This window comes from Homarus americanus, unplaced genomic scaffold (genome assembly GCF_018991925.1).
Source record: "Homarus americanus isolate GMGI-L3 unplaced genomic scaffold, GMGI_Hamer_2.0 scaffold32871, whole genome shotgun sequence".
Lineage (NCBI taxonomy): Eukaryota > Metazoa > Arthropoda > Malacostraca > Decapoda > Nephropidae > Homarus > Homarus americanus.
In genome coordinates, this window is record NW_024748870.1 from 888,664 (window position 1) to 901,135 (window position 12,472).

The following is a 12,472-nucleotide window of genomic DNA, read 5'->3' on the forward strand; positions in this document are numbered from 1 at the left end:
CCAAGTTTGTATCTCCCCATTCAGAGATGCTGCACAGATCCGCGTTGATAGAAGTAATGATATCAGTTCTAGAAACAGATCTAGTTTGAGAGTTAGGAGGAAGGGGAAAATGTGAGGAAGAGTGAAGAGTAGAATCATCGGCGTAAGAATGGATAGAATTAGTTGTAGTGTGAAGTAAATCATTGATAAAAAGAAGGAAGAGAGTTGGTGAAAGAACAGAACCCTGTTGGACGCCACTATTGGTAGAGAAAGAGCGAGAAATCGATCCCTCGACAACAACTGCTATGGATCGATTCTCAAGGAAGCTAGAGATGAGAGAACAAAGTGGGGGAGAGAAACCAAAAGAGGGAAGTTTAGATAGCAAAGACTTGTGCCATACCCTGTCAAATGCTTTGGAGATGTCGAGGGCCACGACATAAGTTTCCCCATAATCCCTGAAGACATCAGGAATAATGTACATTCTCATTGGCGTCAAAAACGTGGTCTATTAAATTTTGTTAGTTTAATAAGTAACACCCTGTTTGGTATGGCAACCGCCGAAGATGTAGTTAAACTAGGACAACGAACGAATGCAGTTTCAGAAGCGGTTATGAAACAAAATAGGGCCATTGAATAGTCCTACAAGGCAGTACAAACTCTGAACACTCAGATGAATGCTATTGTTGATGAAACTATCAACTAACACGAGTTGTCCAGGGATTCACACGGTCAGAGTCTTCACTAGAATAGCTATTCTGCTTTACAGAATATATGCATGTAGCTGAAGCCTCTGTGCAAGCTTTTACAATCACCAATAGTAGGCTCATAGCTGATTTAGTCGTTGCCAGTTGGTCAACTTATTGCCGCTTTACATATAGATGAAACTAAATATCATCTAAATCCTATCTTTCAGGAGCATGAAGTGGTATATCATTACCCTTTATTAGATGCAACTTTAACGTATAAGGAAATGCTAATATACATTCAACTAAAATTACAAAAGAAGTTTATTGCATGGCATTTAGAACCATTTCCATTGAAGGCGAATGACGATCTATTGATTCTTAACAAACAAACTGAACTAATAGTTGTTTCAGAAGATTTCTCGTTAGTGGCCGTGACTAAGCCTGAAGTTCTGAATCATTGTAAGTCAACATACTGTTACGTGCAACGTGGGTTAGAACTAACCTTGACCAATTACTAAATGAGCTGTATACCCCTGCCAGACATACTGTAAATGAGTATGTATTCTTGATATGTATATATATTGTATAGTTTTATATTTTTCCTAAATAAAATGACATCCCATGTTGGAATCAGGTACATGACCGTGCTGATAGACTGGCCAATGAGGCATGCAAGAAAGAAAATGTTGACCGTGACTTTGGCCTGTCCAATGCTGTACTTAAAAACATTCAAGTCAGATTCATGAACTCTAATCTAGAAGAAGTGAGAAATGCAGAGAGACCTGGCAGTTGTAGCATTAGTAAATATGACAAATTTTGTGACAAGAGGTACCGGTATGGCCAGCATAAGGACAGAACCAGACAATGTGATGTAATCGTGGCCAGAATTAGGCTAGGATACAGCCACATCTGGCAGGTTAGTAACGCTGTACCCATACCGGAACACTCAGCATGTAAACTTTGTGATAAACCTTTAAAGCATACACTTAAGCACTATATTATTGAATGTGACACTGTCAAGGACTTCAGGCCACCTGATTTATTGTATCTTGAACTTTGTAATTACTACATTGAATCGGGGGTGCTTGAGGACATTCTTGCTGTTTATCCCAAATTTGCTAGCCCTCACTGATTAGTCTTCAATGAGAATATGACGTCCAATGTATGTGAACCACTGACCTATATATACTGCTACTGAATATGATGTATTTCTTTGTGTACGAACCTCTGTCCTGCATGGCAGTGAACAGTGACATTACCCACATGAATCTGATCTACATATAGTGTCAATGAATATGATGCATTTCTTTGTGTGCGAACCTCTGTCCTGCATGGCAGTGTTCAGTGACATTACCCACATGAATCTGACATTCTGATCTATATATAGTGTCAATGAATATGATGCATTTCTTTGTGTGCGAACCTCTGTCCTGCATGACAGTGAACAGTGACATTACCCACATAAATCTGACCTCTATACATATATAGCTGTTAATGAATATGATGAATTTTTTTGTGTATGAACCTCTGTCCTGCGTGGCAGTGAGACGTGATACCACCCTCAGTGTCAAGACCTGACTGAATTACTCAGAATAGGCAAACTGTACTACACGCTTTGTCAATAAATTTGTTAAACTAAACTCTTTAATAATTACGATTTCTACAGGTCAGGCCATTTCCCTCTCGTAACTGTGATCCGGGTTGGATTTCCGGTTGGGTTGGAAGTCAGTACAGATTACAGATTGCCCACGAGGGGGCTTGTTTATTGGGCACCCCCTTACATCCTGTGCAAGGTGAAGCGCAGAAGCGTTTACAGTGCCCAACTGGGAAGCATGCGAGTTCACGCTTGCCTTTACGACTCATGCATTAAGGGCGTAAAGGCCTGAAGGGTCATGGGTTTTGTCAGCAAGTTACATAAAGTGACAATATGATGAAGTCAGTAGAGAACTGTTGATTTAACGCTCCCTAACATTGCAGGTTTTCTCCGGATACTTCAGTTTCCTCACTTACTGACACTGAACATGCCCCTTGCACTCTAATTAAAAAAAAATATGGAGGATTTTCTGGTATTAAACAATCAGATACATCACACAATAAAAAAGAAGTTAATGTTATAGTAAAATAATCTTTCTTGTGTGCGAGGTGGCAACTCTACCACACCCAGTGCTCTCTCAAGGTCACATCAGCTGTTGCCAACTCGACACTCGCCTCCCTTCCTCTTGGTTATCACCGAGAGTTGCCACTACATGTTTTAGTGGTAATTTATTTATCCAATGTAACTTCATTCACCGTATACATGCGTTGTCTATACACATGTTGAACTGTATACAGTATTTGCATTGTCTCTATACCTGCCAAACCAAATGTAAATTTGTAGGGTGATTTATTGAATGATAATAATAATTAAATAATAATAATAATAATAATAATAATAATAATAATAATAATAATAATGTAATATTATTATCATTATTATTATTATTAAAACGAGTCTGCTGTCCTGTGTCATTCATCTATTTGTTAATTGAAATGTGTTTGTTCGATGTTACAGAAATATACTGTAGATAAAGAAACCTTTTAGTTACACTATATTTCCGCCAGATAACAAAATCAATGTAACCAACATATAAAATAAATGTCCCCCCCCTAATAAGAACTGTAATGATGATTAGGTAGAATTTATGCTTAAGCAACATCACTGATACTTGCTTAATATGCGCAGAAGTCGGGAACGATTTATGCGTGTAAAGTGTCCACTAGAGCGGCTCAACTTGGCTTCACTTTTAGTCTTGGTAGTTGGTAACTTGGTAATCAGTAACCTACTGGTCGTGTTACAGTGAACAAGTGGAAGCTCCGGTGACACAAAATGGGGAGAGTAGACGCATTCCTTAGTTGTTTCAGTCCACACTGGGTGTCTACTGCCTATTTTACCCAAGGAATGGCGTTCTTTTTTAAACAAGAACTCCACATTCTTTCACTATTGTGGTTTACAAGTAAGTGACATTCTCTCTATAAGTTATAGTTTGGAGTGAAGTAAGCATACCAGAACCACAAGAGTGCCCCAATAACATTCGTGGTGCCGCTGAAGGTAAGATAAAGAACCTTATTAATGTTAGCTTGACGTTCGAAATTTCTTTGAAATTCAATGCGCAAAGGTCGATATCATTTTAAAGAAGTAACCTTGAGAATTAAAACAAGTTGCATTTGGTTCGAAATCAATATACGGTAGAATTCCATGGTTATCATTTTTCATGTTTTTATATACCATGTTTTTCTTGTCAATCATATTAATATTTTTAAAGAGGGAAATATATTTCAAACCACAAGAACTTTTTTAATAAAAACATTACAACCTTCGTTCAAAGCACATTTATACGGGCATAATTTGTGAGAATTTTAATACTGCTTAAACCTTAAAGCATGCGTAGTTGCTTCACACGTCATGTACAGGGTTTCTTCAGGCGCCTGTGGTGCTGGGAATCAAAAGACGAACTATTTAAAACTGACTACATTTTCAAAGGAACGAGTTGTGAAATGTTTGGTAACAAATTTGGGATCATATGAAGAATCTCCCCCCCCAATGTTGCCAACTGAAGAATCTCCCCCCCACAAGCTCCCATGTAAAGAATATCCCCCCCCCCCCTCCCTTTTTATCAGTGATGCATTGTTTTCCTTTTTTCTTTTTATTACTTAGGTTTTTTATTTAATATATTAGTTAAATCAGGATGAGAAAATACAATATATGCAGAATAGTTTATTAAACTTGTCATCACATAGGGTACTGAAGAGAAATATGAGTACAGGTACTATCGAGCACCAAAGTCGTGTCCACTACCCAGCCACAGTGAGGGTTCGAATTGCCTTGAGTCTGAAGTTTCGAAACAGCTGGGGGAAATGCTATGGTCGGCCAACAGATGTCGCCCACTGTAGTGTGTGTGGTGGGGGATAAATCTAGTAACAGGACTGTTTCCTAAATCAACATATAACCGAACCCACACGGGGTAATAATATACTGGACTTAGTTCTGTTGAACAGAGAAAACCTAATTAGCAATGTCGAGGTAGGGAACGAACTTGCAAACAGTGATCACAAAGAAATTCGATTCCAGTTAGATTTTCAGGGCAGACGTAAGGAAAATTCCACTAAAGTACCAGATTTCAGAAGGGCAAACTTTGACAGTTTAAAGAGGCAGCTGAGAGAGGGGGTGTCGCTCTTGACTGTGAACCTGACAGATGACACCGACCTGATAACGAGATCTGAGATTGCCGAGTTCCACGACAATTTAAATAGTGAGTTACTTAATGCACAAAGGCAGAACATACCATACAAAAAACTCAGATCAGACAACAATGACCCTGTTATTTAAAGAACATCATTGGCCAAAGGAAGGCTATAGGTAGAAGGATAAATCGTGGCGAAATTCACCTCCGGGACTATTATAGGGTATTGGCGAGTAGGGTTAAAACCGAGATAAGGAAAGCAAAGAGGAATAATGAGGTAAGGATAGCAAGGGAGGCGAAGACAAACCCCAAAGGATTCTGCCAAATGTATCAAACTAAAACACGAGAAAAGATTGGACCAATACGGTCAGACTTCGGCGAGCTCACTGATAACGACGGAGAAATGAGCAATAATTTGAATAAATATTTTTCAACAGTTTTCACCACCGAAAATTTAAACATGATACCCGAGGCACCGACTCTATTCAGAGATAGTGAAGAAAACAAATTATGTGAGATAGTTGTGACTAGTAACGATGTTAGTAAGCAAATAGACAAACTAAAGCCTAATAAGTCACTTGGTCCCGATGAGATATTTGCCAGAGTATTAAAGGAATGTAAGGAAGAGCTTAGTATGCCCTTAGCAAAGTTGTTTAACATGTCATTAAAAACAGGTGTAGTACCAGAATCCTGGAGGATAGCGAATGTAATACCGATTTTCAAGAAGGGGGATAGATCACTATCCTCTAACTACCGCCCAATCAGTCTAACATCAATAGTAGGCAAATTACTGGAAGCAATCATTTCAAACTCTATTCGAAATCACCTGGAGAAGCACCTATTGATCAATGATTCCCAGCATGGCTTCACAAGCGGACGTTCTTGCCTTACTAATCTATTAACATTCTTTTCATCAGTTTTCGAATCGGTGGACGAGGGGCACAATTATGATGTGGTATATCTCGACTTTAGCAAAGCCTTCGACAGAGTCCCCCGCGAAAGACTAATTAGAAAGGTAGAAGCTCATGGCATCAAAGGTGACATTCTTAAATGGATTAGGGCGTGGTTACAGGACAGGAAACAGCGAGTGAGCATTAACGGCACTAAGTCCCATTGGAGCAACGTCACAAGTGGAGTTCCCCAAGGCTCAGTACTTGGACCATTATTATTTATTATATACATAAACGACATAGATATCGGCATTGACAGCAACATAAGTAAATTTGCTGCTGACACTAAAATAGGACGTGTTATCAAATCTGACGAGGACTCGGCAAAACTACAGGAAGATCTAAACAAATTTTTCGAATGGTCTGAAAAATGGCAGATGAAATTCAACGACGACAAATGTAAAGTACTCAGTATAGGAGATGTAAACAGGGAAACCAGATACCAGATGAACAACGATGCCATAGAGAAATCCGACTGCGAGAGAGATTTAGGAGTAATGATAAGTAGGAACCTTAAGCCAAGTAAACAATGTGTTTTTGCTCGTAATAAGGCTAATAAAGTACTTGGTCACCGTATTACAGAATGGATATAGAATCCTTGGAAAGAATTCAGAGGAGAATGACAAGACTAATCCCGGGCATTAGGAACCTTGAGTATAGAGACAGTTTAAAGCATCTTAATTTGCACTCCCTTGAGAGACGTAGAGCGAGGGGCGACCTGATAGAGGTGTATAAGTGGAAGGTAGGGCTAAACAAAGGGGACATTACAAAGGTACTCAAACTATCCAACCAGGAGCGAACTCGTAACAATGGTTTTAAATTAGACAAATTTAGATTTAGGCGTGGAATAGGTAAACACTGGTTTGGAAACAGAGCAGTGGATGAATGGAACAAGTTACCAACTATCATCATTAACTCGAATTTGCTGAATTGCTTCAAACATAGGTTGGATGCTCATATGAGCAATAGGGGTTGGGTGTAAACGGGACTGCCCAGTATGGGCCAATAGGCCCGCTGCAGTTTCCTCCATTCTTATGTTCTTATGTTCTTATAACATCGTGAATTCCGCAATCAATGATAACAATAAGAATGTCATGATAATAGTTAATATTATTAAGCATGGTGAGGGATGTGTAACCGGTAAATAAAAACACTACAACGACCATATCTCTGCTGATCATGGCTACGACGGTGAGACTGATGGGCACACCAGTAATTAATACACAAGTTGTTACCAAGGTTGGCGCCACCCACAGCAGGGGAAGGAGGTGATGTCGAACACTGAAACATGCCGAGGTCTCATTTCTACCATCGTTGTCACCAACAGGTAAGTCACATTAATTTGTCAGCATAGCCCATGTCGTCCTTATACTATTGCAGGGTGTCCCATGAGTGACAGCAGATATTTGTAGAGGTGAAAAAATATGTGATATTGAGTTGAAAATCTTCTATACACATAAGCATTTTTCGGTTTACTTTAGGCGTGAGGTGGGTTGTAAAAATTACGCAGGGCAAAAATTTTGCCATGTTATATTTTATTTTTCTTACCAATTGCAGCCATACTGTATGCTGTTGTAATCCTTATTGGTGGATTACATAAGGCCTATTAATATCGTGAAAACCCATTTGAAGATACTGTAATGTTCCATAACTTGCATTAAACAACATCATACGTTCACGAGTTCCAACTCCACGCCTAAACTCCCCCCCCCCGCCTCTACCCACCCAACTATTAAACCTCATAATTTGAGCATCGTGGGTTACCACACCTAAACACTAATCGACTACTTATTCTCTCCCCACACTCCCCCTCCACCATCCCCCCACTCCACTACTCCCTTCCCCACCTCTTCCCTTCATCCCAACCCCCAAGACTAACATCAATCGAACATTCCATCCCATAACATTATCTTCCCCTACATTCCCCAACCCCCCTCCCCCTATTCTACCCATGGCGACGATTTGGACTACTGTAAGGAACACTCACAGAACCGACGACATGGCTCCTCCCCCTTGTATTTAGAGTTAAAACCTTTACAACAAAGATCAATCCCACGTAACTTCAGCTGGATTAAGATATGTGGAAAAAAAACAAGCAACACCCATGGCCAGTCCCCTACCCCAACCTAAAATCATAACCACCACGTCTCTATCTCCATCCGTTTCCCTCTATCTATAATAAAGAAGTGTAACCCTACTCAGAAAAAATAATGACTGGGCCCTCCAAACAAATTAAAGATGAGGTGCACCCCACCCAAATAGGGCCCTCCATTTCCTTTCGCCTTTTCTCCACATCCTTTCCTCTCTCCCATCGCCCCAGTCACCCCAACCTACCACCCAATACCATGCAGTGGGCAGAAGGCCACACACTTTCTCTCCTCCTAAAAGTCTGTTCTGTTTAACCCACATTCTTTCACTACTAAACCTTCTTCCCCCTTTCCTATATTTCGCTATTGCTATCGGTATCTCCGGCCTCGACTCCGCCATTTGTAATGGTTGCCTTGTGTAATTTGTAAAATCCACCTCACCGCTAAACGTAAACTGAAAAATCCATATATGTATAGAAGTTTTATACTCAGAATCACATATTCTTTCTCCTCTACAAATATCTGCTGTAATTAGTGGGACACCCTATTATAATTATTTGACAGTTGTTATATGAGCTCCTTAGTTAACTTCACCATAAAAATATGGTGTTTGATGTGCTATGCGTTTGGAGGTCATATTTGCCGCACGTTACCTTACTCGGTTATGTTACACCCCCAGTTGCAACCTGGGAGTTTGGGTTGGGTAATGTAGTATTTTGAGCAGAAATGGAATTCAGAACGACTCAATGAACATGAAGAAAAACGTTTTTATATAACGAACCCTAACGTAATGTAACCTGTTACAGTTATATGTAATCTGGGACGAACATGTCATAGCTGAAAATTGTTAAAGAAATATGTAAAGCAATGGAAAACCATATATTTTGATTATCGGCGAGGCTAACTACCTATAAACAATTAATATTTGACGATTGGCAAAAGTCCTGGGAAAATGAACCAACAAGTCATAATCTAAAATGATCAAATCATCAGTTTATCCTTGGTCATCATCAAAACAATCCTCTCAACATCATGAAACTATTCTGAATCGTCTAAGAATTGGGCATACGCGATTGACGCATGGCCAACTCATGTCTTCCCCTAATGGAGCCCCACCTATATGCTCCAACTGCCGAACACAAATAACAATCCAACATATTCTCATTGAATGCCCTATTTAAAATCGGTATCGAACAATGTGCTTCACTAACCCTACAATGTAAGATATTTTAGCAGAGACTCCAAAATTTTCCCAAAGTTCAGTTTTGACCTTTTTGAAATACTGTAATCTCCTCCAAACAATATAACACTAAATTATAGAAACACAAATATATGTTAACTAATCCCTCTGGCCAGCCCTAGGAGAGACTCAAATGGGTGTCAGTGGTCTGGTTAAACTAAATCTTGATGATAATGATGATTATCGGCGAATGTTCACTCTACAGTAGCAGGGGTGGTGGTGAAGGTTTGGGGGTGGGGGGATCCACTTGCAGTTCACTATGAATACATGAAATAGAAAGGGTTTGGGCAGTTGATCCAAAAGATTTACCAAAACGTTATGTCAGAGTAAGTAATAATGCTTAACCTAGGTGTTACAATACCATTAATTTACTCTAGTATATAAAAAGCCTGCATCAGTTATACAACATAATATTACTCTCACATATCAGATATGCCTGCAGGATTTTAGCAAATTCGTCAGCAGTGATTGCTGAGCGAGGCAACATCGGGATGTGCAGAGTCAGCAACTGTGCTTAACATTGTTCTGAAGTGGGGAGAAGAACTAAGACGATTTGGAGGTGGATCCGCCGGTGGGAGGAAGAGGGCTCAGTGGAGATGAAACCTCGAAGCGGAGGCCACGAATAACGCTGGGCAAGGATGGACGCCATGATCGTGGCAGCTGCAACGCATATCCAATGCGAACATCAGCGGGAGTATACAAGAAATCTGGGCCGCAACTGCCATCACATGACGACTTCACGAGATGCTAGCAACTACTCACAAGGAGTGTCACTGCTTTGCATTGGAACACCTTCCACATAGAGAAGAATACTGGAGAACCATTATATTTTACCGATGAAACGGTGTTGAGGTCTGGGAGCCGGCAAGGCAGTGCTGGCGCCCCCAACACACGCTACCATGAGAAACACATTCAACATTATGCAGTGAGTGGTAGGGTGTCAGTGTCATTCTGGGGTGGATGTGCACATGGGCCAGGTGAACTGGTCAAGATCAATGGCTGCCTTAACTGGTGAGCAGTATGTAGACGTCCTGGAGCAAGTTTTAATTCCTATGGCAGTTCCAGCCCCACATATCAGGCTGGATCATGACAACAGTCCCATTCATAACAGCAACATAGTTAAGGACCACCTCCAGGATCACCCTGAAATTGGGAGGGTCAATGACTGGCCAACACTAGATGTGATATTAGTCCAATTGAACATATTTGGGCCATGATGAAGTGATGGGATTGGGATATTGGGGAGCAGCGAACCTGTGCAGCTTATAGAGGCCAAAGCTACGCACGTGGGGAGGCACAAGTGTCTACACTGTGGGGTGTGCCTAGGCTGGCCCGACTCCATTCCTAATCGCCTTGATGAAGTCCTGAATGCAATGGATGGCTGCACCAATAGGGTGTGTCATAGGAGGGAAGATCAGCTAAAACTAATGGCCCATCACTTTTTTGGTAGATTTTAGTGTATATAAACAGAAAATAATTTCAGTTTCAATATTTTGCAACCTTTTGCTAGGTAAATTTTAGCGTGAAATTTATCGAAAATTTAACGTACAGCTGCATTAGTGCATTACAATTAAATAGTGAACATTGCTTTCTGACTTCATTCTTTAACAACCCAACTAACAATATTTTTTCTGTTTCAAATTCTGATGCATTTATAAGTTGATAATATTTGCGATGGCTGCTTGTGTCAGGACGAGGAACCAAAAATCCAGCCATCTCAGTCACTATCTTGGGTCTGGGAGAGAGCTCCTGAAGTCGGAGTTGCCTACATTGAGAGATGCTTTGAGATACGGTGTTTTAATCAGGCAAATCAGTGAAAGAACCAAAGAACTTACACAAACAAAGACATTGCCAGTGATATGACCAAAGCTGTCTTGGCACAGTACACTCTGGCTAACGCTCAGTTCAAACCTCCAGTCATAACAAGTCAGAAGAAGATTAGTGAGACTGCTAGCCAGTTGGGAAAAGGCAAGAGATATCTCTCTTGGGAGAGGAAAACTTGCAGTTAAGGACAGCTTTGCCAAGCAACTGGACCAGTTATTTGACATAATTACTTGCAAGTGCCCAATTGTTCTCTGTCCTGAGTTTGGATGCGATCGTGACTGTAAATCCGAGGCCCACATCTCCTGTATTTGCAAGCTTGAACTGAAGATTCCTGTGATCGAACTGGCATTTATCAAAGCACAGAGAGAGAAGACTGGCAGTATAGGGGCTCTCATGATTTCTAGCCAAGATATTCCGGAGTCCAAGAGACAGGAGGCTGCCACAGAGAGACAGAAGAGTTGCCGAGGAAAAGAGACTTGAGAAGGCCCAGGGTGAGGTAAAAAAGGCCGATGATTGGAGTCAAGTTGATTCAGAGTTTAATGACTTCCCCATGGCTGATCCGAGTGTTGACCAGGAGAATGGTGACTTTGTCCCTAACCCAGAAAATAATGATCCCAAACCTTCCAGGCATAAGATTCGAAATAGGAAAGATATCCCGAGCATAGCTCTGGCCAGCATGCGACACCACACTGGTCTCAGAGAAACTGCAGAGATAGCAATAGCTGCCTTGGGCTGGGACGTGTCGAGCAACACCTGATGATGTTCACACCTGGTGATAGATCATAACAAAAGTAGCAGGAAACAGGAGAAACTGCCAAAAATCCCAGAAGAGGAGTTTGATAAGGGGATAAGAGAAAATGGAATCAATTGTTTGTTCTTTTGATGGGAGAAGGATGACACTAAAGTGTTCATGAAAGTTGAGATTCTGGACAAGTTGTTCCCCGCCATGGTGAAGGAGAACACTACCCCAAGCTGCAGTGAACCAGGAGGGAAGTATTGGTATTTCAATGCTAGAGAAAGCATACCAGGAACCAGCTGTATATAGCGGCAGATACCATTGTGAACCGTTCATGAGAGAACGGAGACCACCCCGCAGGCCATTGGAGGGGACAGCACCAACACCCAACACACAGGTGGCAAGGGGGTCACAGTGGATAGAGTTTTAGCGGTTTGTGGTGATGGTCTGATTTCATTTAGACTCCTCCACACCAACGAAGTTGCCACCAGACATTCGATCCAGGAGCTGGATGGCAAGACTCTTTCAACAACAGATGGTCTGGTCCTCTTGGCAAGATGCTGGACGTCACACTGAGTTAGAAATAACCGAAGCTAAAAATCACAGTTGGCCCTCCACTCTCAAGTGAGCTGGGTAATATACTGTCATTGACCTAATCTTGAGAATTAGACCACAGTACTATGGTTACGATTTGCAATGCCATCAAAACTGGGGTAATATGCTCGATAGACTTGCTACCTGCAGATAGGT

At 41.0% G+C, this 12,472-nt stretch overlaps 1 protein-coding gene across 2 annotated transcripts in view; it reads left to right on the forward strand.

The window, feature by feature from the left end:
• Nucleotides 1-3,373: 3,373 nt before the first annotated feature.
• LOC121853212 (retinol dehydrogenase 12-like) overlaps nucleotides 3,374-12,472 on the forward strand; it is a 111,932-nt gene continuing 102,833 nt past the window's right edge. For both annotated transcript variants that reach the window (XR_006086276.1, XM_042347204.1), the window contains exon 1: nucleotides 3,374-3,658. Coding sequence is in view for 1 of the 2 variants with exons in the window: in XM_042347204.1 (XP_042203138.1) it covers nucleotides 3,532-3,658 (127 nt within the window). In the remaining variant the exon portion in view is untranslated. The remainder of the gene's footprint in view (nucleotides 3,659-12,472) is intronic.